At 41.8% G+C, this 26,617-nt stretch overlaps 1 protein-coding gene across 2 annotated transcripts in view; it reads right to left on the bottom strand.

Moving 5' to 3' along the window:
• Positions 1-26,617, bottom strand: part of ALPK2 (alpha kinase 2) — a 112,272-nt gene that overhangs the window by 50,144 nt on the left and 35,511 nt on the right. For both annotated transcript variants that reach the window (XM_081078041.1, XM_081078042.1), the window contains exon 4: positions 17,266-18,988. In XM_081078041.1, coding sequence (XP_080934167.1) covers positions 17,266-18,988 — 1,723 coding nt within the window. The remainder of the gene's footprint in view (positions 1-17,265; positions 18,989-26,617) is intronic.

Here is a 26,617-nt window from a genome sequence, read left to right as displayed (position 1 = left end):
GCTTCTCGGTCTTCCCTTTTCCCTTTTCCCAGAGGTATGGAGATTCAAGGGACCGCCTGAGCTGGGGTGTGTGTGGGGATGTATGTGAACTAGCCTGGTCCATCTGCCTTAGTGGAACACCACCAGCTCAACATGCATGGAGCAGGGCCCCAGGGAGCATAGGACCGGTCTAGAAGCTCCACAGAACACAGGGTATTTGAGCTGAGCGGAGCTTTTTTGCAGAAAAGGAGGATGACACCAGAGGAGTCCAGGAGAAGCTGGCTGCTGCTTTCCCTGTTTCTTCCTGCCCTTGCCCTTCTTGATAAAGGTGACTCAGAAGAGAAACTGGGGCGTAAGGGAGCAGCCTGAGGGGCCACTCTGGCTGCTGTGCATGTTTGGCTTTCTGCAAGTTCAAATCCATCAGTATCTTTTCCAGCCAATCCTCTGAGTTTCTGTGTCCTCTGAAGAGCACAGTTTAGTAGCAGTTAGGATGCCAGCCCAGATATGGATTAGCATATTCAGCAGCTTAAACCTTTCTACCGTCCTCTAATCTTCCTGTGGCCCACCCCAAGCCCACGAGTCCTCTGGAGGGTAGAACCGCCACTCAGAAACTTGAGATGGGGAGATCGAGGGACTCAGAGACCCTAAAAGAGGCACTTCCTTTCCGTTGCCTTGTTGAAGGAATATTACACCACAGTCGCTCTTCTAGCAGTTCCTTCCTGCCCTCTCTCCAGTCAAGCAGAAGGGGAGGTGATTCCTCACTGCCTGGGGGGCGGGGGAAGGGGGTGGTGGTGAGTGAGAAACAAATCTGGCCTGCATTCGGCACTCAGCTCTTGGGCATCAAAATGTCTAAAATCTTAGGGGAGTTTAGAGGATTCTCAGAGGCCCGACACCCTTCCTAAAGGAGCTCCCCCTTTACTCTCTGTTTTTATAGCACTCATCACTATGGGTGTGTCTGTTCATTGTCTGTCTCCCCCACTGGAAGGTAAGCACCCTGAGGGTGGGACTTTGCTCATTGTTACGTCCCTGGCACCGAGAAAGGGGTCTAACAGATAGTAGGTGTTCGATAAATATTTGTTGAGAGAACGAAGGACACAGAAGGAGTATTTTGAGCAGAGACTAAGCTCCCCTGGTGAGAGACAGATCTGCTGGCCTGGGAGTGAAGGCAGGAAAGAGGGACCTGGGGTGTCTCTGTTCCCAGCATCCAGACCAGTGCTGCTGCCGGGGAGTCAGCAAGATCCTGGGGGACGTGGCTATGTGGCACCCTGCAAGATGGGCCATCAGGCTCCTCATGTGGCATAGAAAGAGCAGGAGCCACCAGACCTGAGGCTACGTGGGCCAGGGTAATCGTCACCTCTCTGAGGTGACCTCATTGACCAACAGCACCAGGACAGTACGTGAGGACGTACGAGGACTCGGGTGATCGTTTCCTGCAGGCTGCAGACGTGTGCTCAGAATGGTAGCATTATCATGATATGTCTTGCACCCAAGTGTTGGGCTGGGTGCCCAACACTTTGTTCCAGCTGCCTCGGTCAGTGAAGACCCAGAGGTTTGTTGCATAGTGCCTACATCCCTTCTGTTCATCATACAAAGAACAGTCAGAGGTATGTTGTAAGGACCATGTCGTTATTGGACACGTGTGAGAAGCAAATGAATTTTGGACTAGTGGGGGGTTTGGGGGTGAGGAAGCAGGCAGCGTTGTCCAAAGGTATTTTGAACATAGCAGGAATATTCTATTGCTTGCCCAGCCCTTGGTTGGGTTTCTTCCCCCTATTTAGGCCAGTGATAAGGCCCCCACAGGCTCTGTCCCCCACCTTCCTAAACCATCGTCTATACCAGGGGTGTCCAAACTGCGGCCCGCGGGCCAACTGCAGCTCGCGATCCATTTTTAATTGGCCCACAGCAAATTCCAAAAATTTATTTTGTGTACTTAAATAAACCATGTGAGGCAATACGTACTTCACCTCGAGTGAGTGGCCCGGCTGTTTGTGTATTTTACCGCATATGGCCCTTGGTAAAAAAGGTTGAAAAAAGTTTGGACACCCCTGCTCTATACTCACCTGGTTCCACTCCAACTAGACCTTGCTTTCCCCTAATATATCCCCTAAGCCAATCAGTGCTGTAATATGGGCACTTTTAATTATGGCTGATTACACTAGAAGTTTGTATGTTCAGTAAACACTGTTCAGGTCAGAGACTCTTCTTGTAAGCTCTTCTTAGCAATTAAGTTCACTCACGGTGTAGGTCTGGAAGTAATTAACCTGCATTCCTTTAAAATATATGTTAAAACTCATATTTATTTTCATGATTACAGCAATTAGCTTAAGAAAGCATTGAGATTCAAATCACATGTGGGCACCCACAATGGCCGAGTCCGACCACAGTGGACGAGTCTGACCACTTTTTGGTTAACTTCATCATTTTCTCCTCTTTGTTAATGGGTAATGTCATAAAAGAAAAAAGAGAAGCACCGTAGAATTCTGACCCATGCCAAGTTGTCTAAAAGGAAGGAATTCTCACACAGGACGTGGAAAAGCACCATTTTTACCAATATTCTCTAGTCATCGAATTATTACTATAGACTCTATCAGCTTTGGAAAGGTCCTCACCTACCAGGTGGTGAAGGCATCTTTTATTGTGTGGTGGGACGTTGCACACCAGACTTGTTGAGTAGATTCCCAGAGACTGGGAAGGGAATGGCTGCAGCCTGAAGAGCCTTCATCATCTCAGCAGTGATGCTGGACGCCCATTTTAGAGGAAGTTATCTGATCCCCTTGCCCTGAGAACTGGTCTGATACTGGCCTAGCGATTGGTATATGGTTCTAACTAGGAAGGCCGTGGGCTTATTTTTTAACTATTTATTTTTTGGAAAAAAACTGTGAAATACATTGAGTAGATAATAGACACACACAGATACACGGTGGAGAATTTACAAGGTACATAGTGAAAGAGTATCGCGTGGCCATTAAGTGTCCCTCCTACCCCTGCCACCTTCTCAATTTCCTTCACCACAGGCAACCACAGTTATCAGAGTTTATTTTCGTTCTAAAGAGAGTTAAGGAACTCAGACCTAAAATGGAATTGGGAAGCTAAGTAACGTCTGTGTTTGGGGCTGAGGGCCTGGAGTCAGGCAGACTCCCTTCAAAGCTGGGCTGTACAACCTCCCAACGCAGAGCCCGGGGACAGCAGCAGGATTTATCTCACTGGCTTGTTGAGATAATTAAATCTCAACAGAGCTAACCCATTGAAGTCTCAGCACAGCCCCTGGCACATAGTTCCACTATATAACGGGCAGCTATTCTTAGCGATTGAGCAATTGAGTGTGCTGGGAGGGTGGGGTGTGGCGTATTGAATACTTTCTGGGAAATGCCCTAAGCCTTTGTGGTCCCTGGAAATCCCTGGGAGTTTGTCAGAAATGCAGGATCCCAGGCCCCGCCCCAGATCTTCTGAATCAGACTTTCTCACAAGCTCCCAGTGGTGATCTCAGTGCGTGGCCGAGTTTGAGAAACACTATCCTATATGAGCCCAGGTATCCTGGAAAGGACTGGGATTCCCGGCCACTGGGGAGACAGCCATGCTGCGATTTCTCGTGATGAGAACTCATGACAAAAGCATTTTTAAAGGAAAATCCATTCCCCCTCATTCTCCCCAGCTTTTGTTCCACATAGGATTTCCCAAGCCCGGTAACCTGTGAGCTCCATGAACACTGAAATGTGTCCTCTTTTGTCCTGTAGTTTGACAGTAACCTGACAGATGGCTTGGGGGCAAAGTGGCATGTTGTTTTGAAAGTGATACAAGAGACAGGTGGAGCCTGCCCCAAAAGCAGCAGGGGTGCCAGGATGCCAACTGGGACACTAAGGCCCTGGCAGTGGGGGGCTTAGAGCTTGTCATTTGAAATAAAGGCTGCATGAGGTGAGGGCTGCTAGGCTGTAGGGGGTCCTGGGGTGACAATTGCTGCTGTTTGCCTCTCATTCCGAACTAGGAATACATGGCATACAGGAAGCAGCCCTTTCCTTTAAGATAGAATTACATACTACAATGGGGAATACATGTCATTATATATCTGCCCAGACTCATAGAATGTGCAGCACCAAGAGTGGACGCAGGTGTGACCTATGGACCTTGGATGACAACGAACTGTCAATGAAGGTTCATTGATTGTAACAAATGTACCGTCTGGTGGGGGATGAGACCATGCATGTGTGAGGGCAGGGAATATATGAAAAATCTGTATTTTCCGCTCAATTTTGCTGTGAACTTGCTGTAAAACAGAAAGTCTATTTTTTTGCTTTTTAAAAAAAGGGAGAGCAAATTACATTTTGTCACTGGTTCAGCTGCAGAAGAGAAAAGAAAACCAAGGCTGAGGCCTAGGGTAGCATGCTATCTAAAAATCACAATTGTAACAGAAATAACTACGAGCTGGGCTGTCCAACCCAGAAGCCTTTAGCCATATGTGGCTAGTGACCATCTGAACTGTGCCTAGTGCCACTAAGGAATTGAATTTTAAATTTTATTTAATTTGAATTAATTTACACATAAATTTAAAAATGGACATGTGTGATTCAGTTGGGAAAACATTTTAAGTAGGTTTGGAACAATTGGGTATGTGAATCTACTCTTTCAACTGTTAATTTCATGAAACCACACTACAGAACAAGCATTTCCAATGAATAGTCATTGAGATATGCTGTAAGTGTAAAATACACTGGAATTTGAAGACTGAATACAAAAAAGAAAAGTAAAATATCTCATTAATATCTTTCATAGATTACTTATTGAAACAATATTTTGAAATAATTATTTCAATAATATATTGAAATAATATTTATGAGTTAATAAAATATTAAAGTTTATTTCACTTGTCCCTTTGAACTTTAAAAACAAATGTGAGTTCCAAAAAATTTTAAATTACATTTCTAGTTTACGCTCAAAAACTGCTGGTGGGGTCACCCCAATAAAATTAATTAAAAAAAAAAAAAAAACTGCTGGTGGGAATGTAAAATGGTGTGACTGCATTGAAAAACAGTATGGGAGGTCCTCAAAGTTTAGACATGGAATACCCCACAATTCCACTCCTAGGTATTTACCCAAGAGAACTGAAAACACATGTCCACACAGAAACTTGTACATGAATATTCATAGTGGCATTATCCATAATACCTACAAAGTGGAAATAGCCCAGAATGCCCATCAATTGATGAATGGATAAAAATAAATGTGGTTTCTCCATATAGTGCATATTATCCAGGAATAAAAAGGAAGAAGTATTGATGAATGACCCTTAAAAATATTATACTAAGTGAAAGAAGGCAGACACACAAAAGCCACGTATTGTATGATTCCATTGATATGAAGTGTCCAGAGTAGGCAAATCTATAGAGACAGAAATCAGGGTTTGCCAGGGCATAGGCGGGAGAGGAGAATAGAAAATGACTGTTAACAGGCATGAGGTTTCTTGGGGCATGATGAAAATATTCTGGAACCAAATAGAGATGATGGTTGCACAACTTATGAACATACACAAATTTACATGTGCAGCTTGCATGAATTCCTATTGGTCAGTGCGGATTTAGATGAAATATCAGTTTCTTTCCCAGCTACCACTGGTGAAAGCACAGAATTTAGCCAGAGCTAATCAACACTGGTGATTTCTGCTGCCCCTACCCCCTCAGGGGACATTTGGCAATATCTGGAGACATTCTTGATTGTCAACAGGGTTGGGGATGAGAAGCAGAAATTGCTACTGGCCAGAAGGCTGCTAAACATCCTACAACGCACAGTTGACCATAATAAAGAATTATCCGGCCCCAAATATCAGCAGAGTCAAGTTTGAGAAGCCCTGCATTAGAGGCTGCTCAGAGGTTCCCAGTTTTCTTTGCACCACCTCAGCCTCTTTGACTGCCTGAGGTCAGAAGGTACATTCTGGGCATGACCTTCCCACAATGCTTTCTTGTGGAGCCCATCCACATCACAGGTATTCTCAGGCCAGGAGCTCCTCTGGACACCGGTGATTCTGATGATTCAGAGACATTCTAGGCAGAGTCCTGAAAGTGCCCACAAGTTCTAGAGGGGATTAGCTGTGGAGTCCATGACTCTGTCCTGACTCTCTGAGGCTTCCTGAGTTCCAAAATGTTATACTTGCTTTAATATTTATAACATGTTATATGTTGGATAGATTGCCATTTTTCTTATTGTTTTCTCTTCCACGTCAGATTTTCTAAGCCAAAGACAACTGGAATGTGCAGTCTGTGTGTCACGATTGGGCTCCTTCTGTGAGGACTGAAGGCAAAACCTGAAGAAGGGTATCCTGACGTGCTTTGAGGTACTTTGTGTTAAAATGATTCTTTCTGCTGTGTTAGTTTCTCATGGCTGCTGTAACAAATTACCACAAACAGTAGTCACTTAAAACAATACAGCTATATTATCTAACAGTTCTAAAAGTCAGAAATTCGACATATATCCCACTGGGCTAAAATCAAGGTATCAGCAGGGCTGTATCCCTTCTGGAATCTCCAGAGGAGAAACCCTCTGACTTCTCCAGCTTCTAGAGGCTGCCCACATTCCTTGCTTGACTCATGACCCCTTCCTCCACCTTCAAAGCCACGAACGAGCATGGCATCTTCAAACCTCTCTCTGACTCTGACACTCCTCCCTCTCTCTTTTACTTAAAAGGACCTTTGTGATTACATTTGGACCACTGGATGATCCAGGCTAATCTCCTCGTTTCATAGCCCTTAATTTATGCACAGCTACAATGTACCTTTTGCCACGTACAATAATATGCAGGGGTTCTGGGGACAATAGCCTGCACCTGAATTTGGCAGACCTACTTTTGTTCTGCCTATCACACTGTCACCTGGATCTGGGTACTCTGCTGGGGTGGTTCCTTGGCCAGCATCCTGCCACCCTCATTCCACGAGGAGAAGAAATTGGGACATGTTTGCTTTTCCAGAATTGTGGAATTTTCTCAGTCTGAGTGTTGAGGTAGTTAAATGTGGACTTTCCAGATCCTAATTCTTACGTGACTGCCCTACGCCCCAAAATGGTCAGTGTGAGATGTATCTGTTATGGACTGAATTGTGTCCCCATCTCAAATTCATATGTTAAAACCCTAACCCCAGTACCTCAGAATGTGACTGCATACGGAGATAAGGTCTTTAAAGAGGCGAAGAAGGTAATAATGTCATTAGGGTGGACCCTACTTCAATATGACTGGTGTCACTGTAAGAAGAGGAGATCAGGATAGAAACAGAGAGAGATACCAGACACACACATTCACAGAGAGGTAACCACGTGAATGCACAGTGTGGAGGTGGCCATTCGCAAGCCAAGGAGAGAAGCCTGGGAAGATACTAGCTCGGCTGACTCCATCTTGGACTTCGGGCCTCCAGAATTGTGAGAAAATAAATTTCTGTTTTGAAGCCACACAGTCTGTGGCATTTTATTATGGCAATCCTAGTAAACAAAAACACTACTTTCCCACGTTTATAGCTTTGCACAGTTTGAAATGAATCTTTTCATATTACTTTGGTTTACCAAGTTTCTGAAATTCTTGTCACACTTGCTGAGTTGAAATCCCCTTTCACAGGTGGGCCTAATAGGTCACATGATGATGTTTAACTTGACATTTATTAAGCTCTTCTAACTATCAGGTGCTGTGTGTATTCAGTAAAGTTCACCACTGACCCATAAGAAATTACAGTCCAGCAGGAACGAATCAGTATACTGCCAATCTAACCCAGTGAAATGAAGAGGCATAGGACTAAAGCGGAAGGAGTGAATCAGGGCTGGATGGTTATGCGGAGGATATTAGAATCCTGAAAATTAGAATTGCACTGAGACATAAGGGCATTAAACTGAGAAAATGACCAGGACTTTAACTTAGAGTCTGCCAATGACCAAACGGTGGGACCACAGGCAAAGAGCTTAACCCTTCTCTCCTGAAACTGTAATTTCTCAAAGGAATTGATTATATAAATAACTTTTGTGATTTGTTTACAAGCATTTTCTCATATCCTTAAATATTTTGAAAGCATGATTTTTAATGGCTGCATAGTGTTCCAAAGAATTTTGTACCACTATATTTAACCATTCCCTCATTCTCCGTTGCTAAACTTTTAGATTGTTCCATTATTACAAGTCATGCAGCAGTGAATGTTCTGGTCCAGCAAGCTCTGTTTACATCTCTGATTGTTTCGTTAGGTTAATTGCTGGGCCAAAGCTTGCATTTTAAAAGTATTAGTAAATATTGCCAATTTGCCATCCAGAAAAGTTGTACCAATTTGTACTTCTACCAGCAGTATAGAACTAAGCCTGAGTTTCTTCACAGTCTTATCAACACAAGGTATTGTTATTTTATAAACTATCTCTGAAAATTGAGGAAGGAAGGAAGGAAGGAAGGAAGAAAGGTAGGGAAGGAAGGAAGGAGTTGATAAGTTTATGGTGTAATTGTACATTTTTTTATAAGTTGTCTATTTGGTTCCTTTGCCTCTTTTTGATTAAACTCTTCATCTTTTCATACATTGTTTTCTTTGCCTATACACCACAAGCACTTTTCTAACTTTTCTTTTCATGTGTTTTTAAATTCTGTTTATGGTGGTTTTTTTATGTGCAAAATTCTTATATTGTTAGTTATCATTTTTTCCCCTTTATGCTTAAAAAGACTTTCCTCACCTTGAGATTCACATTTTCTTCCACTTTATTTGACATTTATTTTGGTCACTGATGTGAAATCAGAGATTCCGGAGACTTTAGGCCTTGGAGAGTTAGAGATCTAACCCCTTAAGCTCACACCGAGGAAAGAGCCCCAAAGAGGAGGAGAAATGACCCCCTGACATACATCTGGTTAATGACAGCACAGGACCAAAATCAAGAATTCCAAGGCCCCTGTTTGTTTTCCTGTTTTAAAAAATTAGTTTTTAATAATATAGGTAATAAATGAATACAGTTTCCTTTAATATTACATTACAAATCTCCCCTTCAAATGTGACATTCTTATTTCCCTCCCCCAAATTAGTCACCATTATCATTTTGGTGTAGATCGTTCCAGACTTACAAAAAAAAATTCTATCTACTTATATAAGTATCAAGTATGTACAAATAACATACTATTTTTGGTCTGGGGGTATAAATGGTATCATGTGCTATGTATCATTCTGCAATATACCTTTCTTACTCTACATAATGTTTTGAGATGTCTATCATTTGAACAGGCCACATTTTAGCCAATTCCATATAAATATTTCCTTACACAAACAATTCTGCAACATGTATTATGGTCCATGTCTCCTTGGGCCCATATGCAAGCTTTTCTCAAGAGTGGATATTGAGAAGTGAAACTGCTACATAATGGGTAATATTCTTTTTAATTTTAAAGGATATCATCAAATTACACTCTTGTTGGCAATGTACTTACTCATTTCTCCATAATCTCACACTTGATATTATCATCCTTTAATTTTTTTTGTCTATCTGATGGGTAAAAGATGTTATATTTTTAAAATGTATATTCTCCTAGTTACTCACAAGAATGTACCTCTTCTCATATGTTTATTAACCATTTGTAGTCCCTCTTTTATGAACTTCATACTTGTTTAATTTGATCCTTTTTTAATTCTGTTATTAGGGGTATTTTTATCTGTTTTTTATATACTTTGGAAATTAATCTTTGTCTATTACTTACGTGCTACATTTTTCTTCTGGTGTGTCACTTTCATTTAAGTTTGTTTACAGTGTTTTTTGTTATATAGAAATTTTAAATTTGATGTAATCAAAATTAACCATTTTATTTATTTATTTTTTTATTGGGGAATATTGAGGAACAGTGTGTTTCTTCAGGACCCATAAGCTCCAAGCTGTTGTCCTTCAATCTAGTTGTGGAGGGCACAGCTCACTGGCCCATGTGGGAATCGAACTGGCAACCCTGTTGTTCAGAGCTCATGCTCTAACCAACTGAGCCATCTGGCTGCCCCTGTTTTGTTTCTTTTGGTGTGGTTCTTTGAGTCCCAAGAACTTATGGCTGTCAAGTTCATAAAAGTAGTTTCCAGTATTTTTTCCAGTAGTTTATAGTCTTGTTTCTTTATATTTAACTCAGAGATCTATCAGGAGTTTATTTGGAGTCCACTGTAAGGTACTGGCCTTGTTTGTTTGTTTGTTTGTTAGTTTGTTTGTTTGCCTATATGACTAGTTGTGTCAGCATTAAAGATTTTGTTTCTTCCCTAAAATTTGAAAGGCTGTTTCTATCATAAACCAAATTCCAATAGATTCTTGGGTCTGATTCTGTACTCTCCACTCAGTTTGGTTTATTGATTTACCATACTGTTTTGATGACCATATTTTTGTCATTTGTATTGATAGATGGTTGGTTAGTCCCACTTTTTTTCTATCCCATTTCAGCAAAACTCATTCATTTTCAGTGATAGCAAAAAAAAGAAAGGAACAATAACGCATGTCTCTGGCCCTTAGCTCCCACCCAAGGTAGTGATGAGGGATCTGCTCCGGGGAATAAAACCCACCCTAGCAGCCATGTGACCCTCCTCTCACCAGCGTTTAATGCTGCCACCCAAATTCTTGTCACTGAACTACTCCTCAAAATAAAACTCAGCTGTAGATGGCACACCTGTTTTGGATTAGTTACAATAAATCACGATCTGTATTTATTTCAGTTGCCGGACAGGTGAAGAAAAAGCCTCAGTTATAGCAAGCCAACTAGAAAGCAGAGAAAAATTCAAATCATGTATTTTGTTTTTTTCCTCCTAGGTCACAGGGGTTACCCTTGATAAGCCCTAAACTTCCTGTTGCTTCCCAAACCCTGTGATTCTTTACAGGAAGGCCTCAAGGTGTAGTTTTTCTTTCTAGGTATCAGTCTAATTAAGCCCATGGTTTAAATTTTACTGTCCATGAGAATCACCACGAGAGCATATCAGAAGTGCAGATTCAACAAATCTGAGGTTATCATCTAGAGATCTGTATTTTTAAACATGTACCTTAGTAGGTGATTTCAATGCAAATAACCCAAGCCCTCTCACTTCGATGAACTGCTCTGAGGCCTCAGAGCATCTGAGCAGAAGGAGGTGTTCAGGCCCCCTGTGAGGTCTCCGTGCTATAACATGTGTTCCATAGTAACTTCGCCCTCTGAGAGCAGGTAACAGGAATGCGCCTATGAGATCACTTAACAGGGAAACGGCGTCAGTATAATACAGGTGCTGCTTTGGTTCATATGCAATTTTTCCTAAGCCAAAGGGCTCTGAATAGCTGGAGGGAGTTATAGAATCTAGAGCAAGAAATGGAATAGCCTTTAACTCAGCTTTTGCATTGGCAGTAGGGAGCCCTTCAAGCTGTATTTTAATAAAAAGCTGCAGCTTGCCCCAACGCTCCTCTCTGCTAAGAAGCGTACTTCAGGCAGGTGTGTCTGAGAACAGGTTGCTCCTCCCAGGCCCACCTTCACAGCATCCCCTCTGGCCCGGGGATCCACTTCTGTCTTCAAGGTCTCAGCACCCTCCAGCTTACTCTACCTGAAGGGCTGCCTGGATTTCCAATCTGGTGTAGTTTTAAAATCTGCCATGGCAGCCATTGCCCAACCTGAGCCGCCTCCCTGGGTGGTCCAAGTGGGTTTCCTGGGTACGTTTTTTTTTTTTACTTTTTGTCTCTGATTTTAAAATGGCCTATTTATGAAGTGACCTGTGAGGAATGCTGTTTCTCCAGGAGCCTTGATAGTTTAAGTGTGTGATTTTTGCAGAATTGAGGAGTTTTGGGAATGCACATATTGCACTAGAGTAGAAATACCTTGTGTGTGGAGAAGACCCATTGCCTCTGTTTGAAACATACTCCTGAATAACCTGGCTGCTAAGATCCTGGAAAACAGGGGGTAAGGGACTCCAGAATCCCCGAGAGAGCTCTTGCATTATGTGTACAACGTTTAGCTCTCTGCAGCCCTGCTTGGTGGGGGTGAAAACTGGAGCCCTCCCTCCCCAGGACGACCCTTGTATTCCACTGGCTGAGGGCTCTAGGTGTACATGCCTGAGCCCTACTTTGGAACCACTGAAATCACGACTTCCAGTGGTGAGGCTTGGGCATCTGTATATTTACAAAAGAGTACAGGTAATCCTAAAGCACAGCTACGATCTCAACAAACAATCACCTGGGAGCTTTTAAAATGCCCAGTGCCCAAGCTACACCACAAACCAAATTACATCAGTATCTCTGGGGGCAGAATTCACACATCAGAATGTGTAAAGGTCCCAGGCAGTCCCATGGGTAAGCCAGGGCTGAGACCACTGTTTAGGATCTTTTCTAATTTGAGAAAATTCTCATCTCTGTAGACCAGAGTTTCTGAAACTTGAGTGTGCATATGAATCTCCTAGGAGTTGGGTTAAAATGCAGATTGTGATTCAGCAGGACTGGGGCAGAGCCTGAGGTTCTGCATTTTGACAAGCTGGTCTGCAGACACACTGTGAGTAGCAAGGCTTAGGTAATAATGACTTCCCATTGATTATTTAATTACTGCAGTGAGCCAGGGCATTCAGTGATCCTGCAGGTCCAGGACAGTAATGGTATTTGGCAGAAGTGGCACAGCTGGCTTTGTGATTAAAAACAAAACGACTGTTTGTGTTACTCCCTGGATCAGCCATGGAGTGGTGCTGACAAGAGCTGTGATTGCCAAGTGCTGAGAGACGAGCGATTATAAACTTCTGCCCTTCCCATCATGAGTAGAGAGAGAGAGCTGGCTTGTCAGCCTTCAGGACTCGGTTTTAACAGTTGTTATTTGGGGAGAATACATTTTATTATGTAAATGAATCCAAGATCTCAGGTTGTGCTGTCCCAGATATGAAAACTATATTGCAAAAAGGTTTGGATTATCTGCTTATATTTTCCCATGCTTAAAAATAGAGAGAACTACTATGTGCCCTGCCTGTCACTGGATGGCCATGGAAAGTTTGAAGCTGCTGGATAACCTGTTCTTGCACTGACTGCCTAACTACTAGGTTGAACTTAGATTAACATGAAGTTTCATACCACAGTTAACACGTAAACCTACACAGATGACACATTTCTGTAGATGTTAATACACACACACACACACACACACACACACACACGAGTACAAGTAAAACTGGAAAAATCTGAATAAGACCGGTAGATGGTATCACTGTTAATATCTTGGTTGTGATATTATACTATACTTTTGCAAAACGTTACCATCAGGGGAACCTGGACAAAGTGTACAGTGATCTCTATTATTTCTTACAACTGCATGTGCACGTACAATTAGCTCATAAAATTTTCAATTAAAAAAAGATATAAAACACTTGTAGCCAGCCCTCAGTATGTCTTTCATATGGGGAGAAAGAACATATGTATTATGAAGGTAGGTAATAAACAAGATAAACAGGATAGTACTTATTAAATGTTAATTGCATGCTAGGTAATATGCTGAGCATTTTACATGCAAAACTTAAATCTTCACAACACCCTATGAGGTGAGTAGTAATATTATTGTTGTTGTTACTTCTGTTTTAGATGAGGAAATTAGAGCTGGGAGAGCTTAAGTAGTTTTTCCCAGAGTCACCGAGTCAGAAAGCAGTGGAGCAGGAACCAAACTCAGATTGGGAGCCCTCAATACTATACAAAGCATGCGGACAAGATTGCTGAGTTCCCCTGGAGGGAGAAATCATAGGTAAGGATGAGGAAAGCACTTCAGGGGAGGTGCAACTTGAAGGACCCCACAGGACCTTGACCTTGGGACCAGATGAGCTGAGGTAGCAACAAGCCAAGCGAGGGCACTCCAGACAAGAAGGTGGAAAACACACCACATGTCTGAGAAAACGCTTCATTTTCCAGATGGAGAGACTGGTGGGTATGCCCGCTTTGCCTCTCAGAAGGAGACGGAAGCAATATGTAGAAAGTCCTAACTGCTAAGGGATTCATGGTAAGATCTTCCTGGATCTAATTAGCAATTTGTGAGAGCGAGTAAGGCACTGAGGAAGCCCAGGTGGTGTGTGACTCGCCAGCATGTTTCCCAAGGAACCCACGTGCAAGGTGTAGATGGTTCAGCACAAAGCAACACACTCCCAGGAAAGCAAGGTCCTCATGGAAAGTTGGTATGTGAAGGGAACCTGTGACCATGAGGGCCATAAAGTGGTTGAGACCAGTCATCACAGGATCTTACCTGACTACACATGGAATTTAATCTCGTACTGTGTGGCTACTTACTCATTTAATTACAGAGTGCCTCTGTGTGGCCAGCACTATTGCAGTGAACAAAGTACAATGACCAAACTCCCTGCCCCCATAGAGCTCACCGTCTATGCTTACTGCTTATTTCTGATCAGGAAGAGTCTTCACTATCAGAACCTAAGAATACATGTCCATACTGTACACGTGAAATCTCATGACCCCAGAGAGAAATGCAAATCTCTCTGGGGTAAAGCTGGGCAGCCAAGTAGAAGGAAAAACATAGCACTTCTGATTTAAGAGTGACAATGATCTTATGCCAGTGTGGCCTCGGGAAACTTAAGATGGGTAGCTTGTCAGGCCTTGCCCCTGAGTTGGATCAGGAAAGTGAGATCAAAACCAAGGTGAAGGATTGGCAGTGTAGCCTTGAAGATGATCCAAGTTAGCCTGGGTACCCGCTCTGTTTTCCATTCCCAAACTGGGATTAACTTTGGAATCTTCCATAAATGTAGAGTAATTGGGGGCTTTCCAGTCCTGGCCTGGGGAAGTATTATTTCAAGACAAATCAGAACAAGATGGCCTTGCATTGTAAAAGCAGGAAAGGAAGGCAGGAAGTAAGTACAACTGGAGACGTGTTTAGGCAGGAGATATTCTACAATATAGCCTTGTGCTTATAATACAGTATTAGAGATACGGAATTTTTTCCCAGAATGCTAAAAGCTATATACAGATGAAGCAACAGCTGCTGGTCACTATCTCTACAAAAGACACCTAAAGGTAAGTGGATAGTATTACCCCCAACCAAGGATTTTTAATCATTGGGAAATTTTAAGTTCCCACAAATGTCTAAGAATAAATATTTAAAACAGCTTTTTGACTTAGTTATGGAACGATTCACCAATCCTTATTTTTTTTAACAGTATTATAAAAAGTTTGATTTAGTTCCTAATGATCCCCTCCCCATTCCTTTGTGTCACATTTACAATGACGTGAAGCCATTTGCTGTAAATTTGGCTGTATTGCATATGAGTGTAAGAAACACAGACATCTCCTGCAGCTGGACGGTAACTTTTTGCTTGGGTCAACAAATCTCACTACACCACTATCCCTGTGACAACATTCTCGTGCTTTTCTCAAGGCAAAACGAATGCCACAGATCCAGAGATTCTTTTCCTAACTTCCTGCTACACAGAATTGCTCTTGAATATACAGCTTCCATTCACATTTCTGGTTGTTCCCTGAGTGACAGGTCAGCTCCGCACGGACCACAGCAAAGTGAAAAATGGCCCTACTACCTGCAGAGTGCAAGCTTTCTAAACAGTAGTGTTCATGCTTCTCAGAGAACAATTACACCACAAAACACAGGTCGGACCTTGAGCTGATAGCTGGGGAGGTGGTTGTGCACTCATGATTGTGTGAGCATGTACGAATGTGTGGGCAAGAGTCCTATAAGAACTTTGATTGAGATAAGAACGTGCACGAGGCAGATGGCCCTACTCACAGAGATGGCCCATTGTATTAGGCTGCATGGCCAGGAAACAAGTGAGCCTGTGGTAAGCAGGGCACTCGATCTTAGAATTTAGTTTAGGGTGCAAGGTGAGGGTGACAAAGGGGGCTCCTTCCTTTAGCTCCTCTCAAATTTTGGCAGTTGAGGGAGCTTAGAAATTGCCTCCCACAGTGATGGGTCTAAAAGGAACATTGTCTATCGTCCCCTCCCCTCCACTCATACTCCTTTGTGGTCACTTGACACCACCCCCAACCTTTAATAGTTAAAGTAATTTGCCCAATGAAATGCTCAATGAGGATAAACAACTGTAAAAAGTCACTTTGCTGAGCCAGGAAGAGCATTTATGTAAAGGAAAGGAAAGGCTATATTTATTGACATGAGAAAAGTAACATTGTAACTGAATTTTGTATTAATATTTGGCCAAACCTCCTCCATAAATTTATCTTGGTCACGAATCTGTGGTCACTGGTGTGTGATCAGCAAAGTGGTGTGTGTTAAACAACCAAATAGGATTAATCTGACTCTCCTGCACAAGTAAAGTCTAAGTGGAGCTTTTAGAGGGCCAATTTGGCTAGTGGAACAGAACAATTTGCTTAGTAAGAGGCTATGTCAGATCTGGAGGTTTTTAGATTGACTATTTCATGACTGAATCTTTAGAAATCAATGTATTAAATGTTTACTTTTCACAGAGACAGTTCAATAAGTTCAAATGCGTTTGGGAAAAGTTTATTTTCTTTGGAGTATGTCTAGTCTATAAAGATAATACTAGGTTCCTACTACAAAGTTCGGGGAAGGGAGAACACAAGATACAGTAAAAATAATTGATAAATAACTCTTCTTGGATATTTTTTTAAGAAAATGAAATCTTGGCCATAGTACAGCATGAGTTCAAAGTCCATTTGGGACCCTTTAAAATTAAAAATATAATAAATTCATGTATTTAATTATTCCCATGAATTTAATTCCATCTCTTTCAAATAAACCCCCAAATCAGTAACAGGGTAAAACACATTTACTTCCTGGCATATATTCTTAGCCTGTTTTATATTTTGTGGTCTAAGACAAACAAAATAAAACACACATCTGATCAAAACATCCCATCAGCCCAGCCAAATCAAGTTTGTCTACTTTCTCCAGGATCACCAAGCGAGTTCTACAGGGCTTTCAGACACACCGAAATTTTTCATTGTTACTATGAATTCTGATTAAAGCCAGCACTTACCATTTTCAAAGTGCTCCTGAAAAGTGACTAAAAAGAATGTTTTGTTTTTGTTTTTCTTTTAAAGTTTATACCCAAAACATTTGCTTGAAAAACTTTCTGAATAGTGGCATTGCCGGGTAAAACACATGCAGTAGACAAAATATCAGATTTCTTTTTCCAGCTGTCCAGAATCCCATTAGTGCCTCTTACTTCTGTCTTTTGCTATAATTAGGATGGCTTAGGGTTTATCTGGGCCTTTTTTCAAAACCAGATTTCCTTCCTAGCAGCAGCAGCTGTCATTTACAAGTAACCTGACTGTCCCGTTCCACAGCAATCAAGATGAGAATTGAAGGGACACACACACAAATCCCTTTCATCTTGTAATTTGGTAAAAGAGAAGTCTTACCTGCCGGTGATCACTCTGGTCTGGAACCCAGCTTGTTTCAAAGAGGTTATTAACCTGTTCCCCTTCTCCTTCCAAGTTCAAGTTTCCTTCTTTGGGGAGTGCGCCTGGTGGGGTTTGCAGGGTTTTTGCTTCTTGCTCTGCTTGGGTTGGAATAGTACCTTCTCCTGCATGGAACTGGGAATTCAGATCAGTAGCTTCTATTTTGGCATGAGAACTCTCTTTTTCCTCACTCTGGGCTAATGGGTGCTTAACGGGTTCTTTGGGATAGAGGAGATTAAGGGTGCCTTCTGTTGCACTGTCTTTTAGGTTGGGGTTCAGCTTCTTGGCTTTTCCCTTAATTCCTGGTCTCCTCACCCTGGCAGATTTCTCTGAGCCCCTCTTGCTCCATAAATCCTTTTCCCCTACTGTTTTCTCAGCCGTGGTCTCCAAACTCTGGTTCATCCCTGACTTTTCTAACTCACCAGACAAGCGCTTTACTTCTCTCTCTGTCACTGCTTTATCCATGTCAAGCAGATTGTCACTGGCGAATTCCTCTCCTGCTTGGTGGCAGTCTCTGGTTTCCGCCTGAATTCCTGGATAATCATTTTCGGCAGCAGCAATGGGTAGTTTATATCTCCCCTGGTCTGTCACCGTAGCCGGTCCATCATGCTGAGCTCCCAAAGTTAGAGTCATCCCTGCTTGTGGGGATGAGGGGCTGTGGGTAGAGGCTTGGCGGCGTCTTACCCTCACTTCTTGGGGTTGTGAGTGATAACCACAGAAGCCAGTGGTGGCCTCCATCGGCCCAGTGTTATCTGACACCTGACACCCAGAACCCATTTCACTGAGGAAAGGCTCACACGCCCCCAGGCAACACTCACTGAATTCCATCACTTCGTCATCGCTTTCTAATAAAAAAACATGGTCAGGCCCCTGCAGGTTCAATTGCCAAACTGCATTAGAGTAATCCGTCATAACATCGGAACATTCCAGATACTCCAGGTCATCATCTGAAAACTCCTCGGTGCAGGTTAGGGTTATCTCTGGGCAAAGTTCATAGTCACTGTCAGAATCTCTGCTGGAATCCTGTGGGTTGTCTTGCTTGGTGACCATGGCCCTGTCACCTGGGTAGATGGAGGTGGCTGCCTCCGACAGCGGTAGGCTGACGCTAATGTATTTCTGTACCTTCGGATTTTGATGACTAGACTTTAAGTCTTTATCATTTGGACCGTCGTGTAAGGCACCGTCCGTTAACTGTGATACTTTGGGCTGCATTGTCCCGCAGCAATATACCTCTGGTTTATCGGGAATATTACTTGCATTTGGAAAAAGCAACCCATCTGCAACTCCCTCTGTGTCATTTGGATCGCAAGCCCCTTCAGTTTGCCTTACTCCTACATCCAAGGGATTTTCAGAACTGGATACACAAAAGCCACTGCCGGCCACTAACTGGAGTGAGCGTAAATGGTTACATTTGGAGGAGGGAGAATCAGCTGACGTGGGAGTACCCAAGGAGGGACTTTCTTCTTCCTTACAAGGATGCTCTTTCTCATCAATTGGATCTGTGCTTTTCTGCTCAGATGTCTCTGTTCCATGGTTCCAACCTCTGTCCCTGTCATCTTTCAGGTTAGGAGACAGTTGTGAGCCCTCTGACGAGTATTCGACTTCAATGGAAGCAGAACAGCAGATCATTCCAGAACCATTTTTAGCAGAGATTTGGTAAACAGCAGCATCATTTTGGGAACAGCTAGGATAAAGAGAACATGCAGGTAAGTTTGCTATGTTTGGACGTGCATGCCAACATCTCTCACGTCATGGTACATGCAGAAAATGGGCATGGTTTTTACTGCACACTCTAGCTAGATCTGTGGTCTCCCTGGAAAGGCGTCTGTGGTCAGAGGCAACTGGCTTCTGGTCTCCGCTGCCCCTAGTTCTGCTGAGAATCCTGGGAAGCTCAGAGTTCTCCCTTAAGACTTTCCACAGTCCTACCCCAAATTGAAAATGCTGAGAATTACTTAGATGAATTGGGACATTCATCTAAGTCTAGTCTCTTCTTCTCTCCTTTTGTTTTAAGCCATTTTTATGCTAGGGGAATTTTAAAAAGCATTATTTTCTGGAGTGAAACATTTTACACAAATAACTGAAGTATTCTACCTCATGTCGTGGAACAGCATAAGCAATAGCTCTTTTTAAGATCGTGCCAAGAAGCCATGGTTCTTGCTGGGGGGCTGTAAAGATAATAACATATTAGGATTATGTGTATGGAGATCAGTGCCATTTCCTCTTTAATTTAACATGACTATTTGCTCTAAACCACAGCCAGTGAGCCCTCTGGCTTACATAAAGCAAGCCATGTGTTCAGCTTTGGCCCAGGAGGAAAGGAACTGACTCCTGGGCCCTGCCGATCCTGTTCTCTCTGCTCCAGAAGTGAATGGCTCCTCTGGCCCTTCCCTTTATTGATGCCTGGAGCCTGGAGCCTGAGGTGTTTGGCTAACCTTCCCACTGAGACCCCTCTCCAGGCTCTGCATTCCCAAGAAAAACTTGTTGCACTTGCTTTATGCTCGTAATTGGCACTCTCACTGATTTCCTTTGACCTCTTGGGAATTGTAATGTTGCTGATCTCAATCTCTGCTTTATCCAGCTCAGAAGTCAACAACCTTTTTCAGACGGCAGGAACTGTGGGGTGGGCTCAGACTTAGAGGCAATGTTTAGGCCTTGACTGACTTGTGTAAAATGTGCACAAACATTAATCCTGCAGGGTCCGTGTTATCCACTCACAGCTACGGCGCACTCTTCCGTGTGCTTTCTTCCTCGTTGGCAGGACCCCTGTGTTTCCCCACGCTCATATGTGCTCATCAGCCTTCAATTGTTGGGTGCCAGCTGACATAGGCCTCATTTTCGGAAATCATAGACTAATTCTATTTCTATGAATACATGGTGTTGTTGGTAACCTGGTTCCCAAGTATAAGTTGGTGGAAAAGTAATTGTTGTTTAAAAGGTTAAAAATAGTTGCAAAAACTTCAATGACTTTTGCCCCAACCTATATAAGCCAGACAGAGGTGACTGAGATTGGCCCACCCTGACCCACACCTGGCATCCGGCTTTGCATGGGAAGACTAAAATTTAGGGCAACTTTCTGGGGAAACAGTACCTGCTCCTGTCTATTGTACAAGGTTCTTCTCAGGTTCCAATGAGAAAATCACTGTGAAGGGGCTTTGCAGAGCAGAAACTTTATGCCACATGTATTTTATAAGAATGTGGATACAGATATTAGCTAATGGCAACCATATTGTAATATAAATGCCTCAAATCAATATGTTGTACACCTTAAATGTACACAATGTTATATGTCAAGTATAATTCCATGAAAAAGGAAAGGATGGGGAAGAGCTAAAACCAGGTTACCTCTGGTTCTCAAGGAGCATGCAGAATCATGACCAAAGAGTGCTACTTAAAATTCTTGAATCAGAATCTATGAGTCAAGGGCCTGAGAATCTGCTTTTAAATATCCCAACACATTCTGCTACAAATGGTCCTTGGTGCACCCTTAGAGATCCCCTCATCCTCCTGGTCATTCATTAGGGGTAGGTCTCCTCAGTTAAAGCTGATAGAGAGAAAGTAATTTTTGCTTGAGTTTCATATTGCCCATGCCATTCCTTTCATGTCTCTTTTCAATCAGTGCTTGGAGATTTGGCCTCAGTGATGAGCTTACAAGGAGCATAAAACAGTACCATGGGCTTCTGGAAAATCCCAAGTCATTCTGATTTCCTGATTTATCCAGGCCATGATCTCTCTGCCAGAGAAACCACCATTCCTGAAGGTACCATGACTTGGGTGGAAAAGAGACAGGACAAGAAGAAAATAAGGGCAAGAGGCACAAGGGACCAGGTAAGAAATCAGTAAAGGAGGGGAACAGAGAGGGTTCTCAAGAATCAAGAAGGGAAAACAAAACGAATTTTAGAAAAATATAGAGAAAAACAACTGGGTTAAATATACTCATTTAACTTCTGAATGACTATAAACAGATGGGAGACTGTTATGATTTAGGAACGTAGGATTTTATGGAACATGTGTTTTAGCTGATGTAAGATTTACAAGTCAGCCTAAGTACACTAAGGAGGAAAAGGAACTCAATTAAGTATAATTAACTTCTCACTGGCTAATGAACACCTTTGAGAGGGTTATGGTTTGTGGTTGATGCGTCCTGGATAATTATCTCTAAGCATCCTAAAGATGAGGGGGAGAAAACCAGGCAAGGAACCCAGCATGTGTTGGAGGCCTCCTCTGTTATATAGTGTGCTGACTGCTGTCTGTGTGCAAAACGGAGGCTCAAAGGAGTTGAGTAATTTCCCCAAAGTGACAAAGCTAGGAAGTGGTGGAGCCAGTGTAGGAGACCAGAGCCTTCTCACTCTGAAGCCTGGCCATGTATATCCTGTTAGAAAACTAACATTCAGAGAAGGGAAATGACAGAGCATGGAGTGATCATTTTTGCAGTTGAAGTGTTTCTGTCCTAGATCTTCCTACTTGACAAACTTGTGGCAAGTATCATCTAAGGTGCCCCATTTTATGTGAAGAGCTGAGGAAGGGTCTAGGAGATGTGTGAGATAGCATGTCCAGCCCTAAAATACTAACCATCCACTGGAGGAGATAATATGAATTTCTCAGAGAACCTTGTACGTCAGTTCTGTGCTAAATTGTATCATACAAACTGGAAGAGCAAGGGAGTTCAAAGAAGGGACTTCAGTGGTAGCACTGAAATGGTGCGAGCAGGGTTGGGGTTTAGAATCTTTGCAGATGCTGGCAGAGTGACCTGTGTGCCCCACAGTGATTTGACAGGTAGGCAAGACCATCCAGGAAGAAATTCCCTGAAAAATTAATTGAGTTCGCTCCTTACATATCTTTCCTTTTGGATGAAAGAAACAACAGCATTCCTCCACCTTGCTGTCAAAGTCTTGCTTAAATACTCTAGTTTCTTTCCAAATTACTAATTTCCATATTAAAGGAATAGAGCTACATACAACCTTAAGTGGGGCTTCTTCTGAGCTAAATCCCCTACGTTTGTCTAAACCAGAGGTTCTCAAATATTTTGGCAGCCGGACCCCTTTACACTCTCAAAAATAATTGAGGATCCTAAAGAACATTTGTTCATAGGGATTATATCTATCAATATTTACCATATTAAAATTAAAACAGAAAAATTAAAAACATTTATTTATTCAGTTTAAAATAACAAAAATAAACTCATTACATGTTAGCAGAAATAACATACTTTTATGAAAAATACCTCTAACTTGGGCAGCTGGATGGCTCAGTTGGTTAGAGCACAAGCTCTGAACAACAGGGTTGCCGGTTCGATTCCCACATGGGCCAGTGAGCTGCGCCCTCCACAACTGCGTAGATTGAATACAACGAGCTGCAGCTGAGCTGCCGGAGGGGCAGCCAGATGGCTCAGTTGGTTGGAGCGTGGGCTCTCAACAACAAGATGGCGGGTTCAACCATCATGGGATGGTAGGCTGCTCCCCCTGCAACTAAAGATTGAAAATGGCAACTGGACTTGGAGCTGAGCTGCGTCCTCCACAACTAGGTTGAAGTACAACAGCTTGGAGCTGATGGGCCCTGGAGAAACACAATGTTCCCCAATATTCCCCAATAAAATTAAAAAAAATAAAATACCTCTAACTTTTCTAAAACAAAGTAAAATTTCCTAAGAGTGGTATTGCTTTACATTTTTTCACATATCTTTAATGTCTGGCTTAATAGAAGACAGCTGGATTTTTGTATCTGCCTCTGTTTTCAGTGTGATACAATAAATTGTTTTGGTTAAAGTATATGAAGAAAATCTGGCCTCAGGCCTCACTACGTAGTTGGAAAAGGAAGGAGTATTTTAATAATCTTTTCATATGATTGCAGATACTCTTCTCTGATACTATACAAAGATTAGTTGCAATGTGGAATCTGAAACAATATCAATGAACTTTTCATACTTGTTATATAAAATCCATTGGTCAATGTTGCATTTTACTGTATGTTTTACCCATGCATGATTTTGTAATATCATGTATTGGTCATTTGGAAAAACTTAGTTCATGAGATCTTCCAAATATTAATACATTTCAACATACATATTTTTAAAATTTACATTTATTATTACTACTGATCTTATCAAAATAATTTTGAAATATTGGAAAACTGTGAAGCTTCTGATGAAAGATACAAATATTCCAAATTTCTAGTTAGGGAAATAATACAAACATTAATTTATCATAATTACGTAAGTCAATTCTGTGCTAAGTTGCATGGTAGAAGAATGAAGGACATCAACAAAATGGCAGAGTGAGGACTTCTGGAAATTTTCTACTTTTCTAAAAGCAACAAAAACACTGGCAAAATTTGTCTGAATCAACTTTTTGAGAACTCTGAAAATTAACCACAGGCAATCTGAGAAATATTTATTGAAGATGGGGCAGGATAGAGTTAAAGCAATTCCAAAGCCCCATTCCCAGGGAACTATCATTATTTGACCTCTCTGGTGGCTCCCTGGAAGATCCCACTCACAAGATTATCTTTAAGTGATCTGACTCATAGCTCACCCCATGGTGAACATTTTCCCCGTGGACATTTTTCAGAAAAAACTTCAAAGGCAATTGTTTAATATCATGGTTGCCTGAGGCAGGTGGGTAACCACTGAGACAAACAATAGGCTAACCACAAAGATTGAAAGGGAAATCTAAGGAGTGAGAGGTCCATGGGGGGGCATATTCCTGGGAATCTAGAAGACCATGCACACATATAAGGTTGTGAGCATGTCCAGGGTTGTATATATGCTCAGGAAAGACCTGAGAAGACACTAAGCTCTCACCTCTAACTGATCTTAAGGCTCTATGCTAGCAAGAAGTGAAGGCAGAGTTCTCAACTGCCTGGCTGGGGTTGAAGGCATGCATACTTCAACATGTGCACAGAGTCCCTCAACAAAAACTGGCATCTATGAAAATCTCTGTCCAATCCCTAGTTAACCACTAAACTAACTGGGAAGAGACTTTAGTGGCCACAAAGAATACTGTTTTTAAAGAATTCATTCAGAAAAGTCACTAAACAAACAGCAACAAGCCTTGGGAAGGGCTTAACACATCATATTGTTTAAAATGTTTAGATTTCACACCAAAAAATTATGAGACATGCAAAGAGAGAATAAAGTGTGGCTCATACACAGGAAAAAAATAGTAGTCAATAAAAACTGTCCTTAGACTTGCTAGATAAATATTTTAAATTAGTTTAAGTATGTTCAGGAAACAAACAAAAACACGTTTAAAGAACCAAAGGAAAGTATGAGAACAATGTCTCAATAAAGAAACAGAAATTATAAATAAGAACCCAACAGAAATTCTGAAGTGGAAAATTATAATAACAAAAATGAAAAATTTACTAAAGAGCTCAACAGCAGATTTGAGAAGACAGAATAAAGAATCAGTCAACTTTAAGATGATCAATTGAGATTATCCAGTCTTAGGAACAGAAAGAAAAAAATGAATGGAGAAAAGTGAACAGAGTCTCAGAGAACTGTGGGACCATCAAGCTTACAACTTAAGTACTTGGATAATGAGAGTCCCAGAAGAAGAGGAAAGAGGTCAAAAGAATATTTGAAGAAACTAGAAGTCCCTAGTTCAGAGAAGGGACTGCAGTGATACTTGAAAGCTTGGATGTTTTTAAAAATTGAGTTATGACTGATATGTAACATTATGTTAATTTCACACGTACAACATAATGATTTGATATTTATATAAATTGCAAAATGATCACACCGTAAGTCTAGTTAACATCCATCACCGCACATGGTTACAATTTTTTTTCTTGTGATGAGAACTTTTTAAGACCTACTCTCTTAGCAACTTCCAAATATACAATACAACATTATTAATCATAGTCATCATGCTGTTCATTACATCCCTGAGGCTGATTTACTTCATAACTGAATGTTTGTGTCTTTTGAAAAAGCTTGGATTTTTATCTCTGGCAACACAGACACTTTTAGTTTTCCTTCAAGTGGCAGGCCTCCATTGTTCATTTTTGAGAAAATGTTTGCCAAATACCCAAAGCTGAGTAACCATCATTTGTCCATTGTTCTTTCAAGTAAAAACTGAACTCCATGAAAAAAGTGTCTAATTCAGCTTGCAACTTAAACAACCGTACAGATGCTTTTCCTAAAGATGACCATCATCCTAAGGAAATCCAGCAGAGTTGCTCTAGGCATATTTCCTATTTCATCATCACCCAGAATCTTAAAAGGGCGTTAACAGAGTTGTCAAGACTTAATAAAATTCACAGTGTTGACTTATGCATCAAGAACATTATTAAGGAAAGATTTTTGTGTTTTTGGCTTGTTTTAAACGGTGACTGTGTAGCAGTGAAGAATTCCATGACGACTAGTAGAGTTTGGGACCACTGCCTAGATTCATGCTACGACCCCCAACAGTTTTACCATCCATTGCTTTTTACCATCAGTGCACAATGTCAATACAGTAAAAAAGGAAAATAATGTGCAGTATTTTTGTGATATCGGTTTTGATCTTAAGGACCCTCGGAAAGTGCTTTAGGGAACTCTAGGGGTCCATGGACCACACTTTGAGAACCACTGCATAAAGCTATTCACCAGAAGAAGCCGTAAAATGCTCTCAGAATTCTCTCAGCCTGACAGCTGGATCTGATGCTGTACTCAGAAGAGGGGCGTTAGCATGGAGGGCTGACTGTTTTTGCTCCATACAACCATCTACGTGCTTTCTTAGGCAGATGACTTAATCTCTTTGGGCCTCAATTTTCTGATTTACAAAGAGAATGAATACCTGTGTCTGGATTCCACCCTCCAGAGATTCTGATTTGATGCTCAATACATGGGATGAAATCTATGTGATTTCATTGTTGGCAGGAGGAGACCAGTTCCATCAGTGCTGGCGGCAGAGGGTGGGAAGTGGCTGTTCTTAGAAATTCCTCAAGATCCTGTAAACTTGGGATGGTTTTGTGCCTTGGAAACAAGGGTCATAAATGTGGGTAAGAACTAAGAGTACAGGGCAAGTGTTCGTAGGACTAGTAATCCTATAAAATAAGAATACGAAGACAAGCTGATAGGGAGTAGAATGTAACAAGTGCAAACAGAAGGCATGGAGTTCTGGTTCCTCTAGCTGCCAGAGCAATAGACCTATCAAAATGAATATACTTTTAAATCCCTACATTTCAATCTCATCATCATCATTATAGTAACTTTCACGTGTATTATTTCATAATCTATTTATTCATAATTCCACTGGCACAAATAAAATACAATCAGTTACTCCCAGGTGGACTGAAAAGAGGGTTCTCCAGCTCTTCTGCCTCTTGTCTCCTG

The sequence above is a fragment of the Rhinolophus hipposideros genome, assembly GCF_964194185.1.
Source record: "Rhinolophus hipposideros genome assembly, chromosome: 17".
Lineage (NCBI taxonomy): Eukaryota > Metazoa > Chordata > Mammalia > Chiroptera > Rhinolophidae > Rhinolophus > Rhinolophus hipposideros.
Note: the sequence above shows the minus strand (reverse complement) of the source record. Positions and strands in the feature narration are given on the sequence as shown.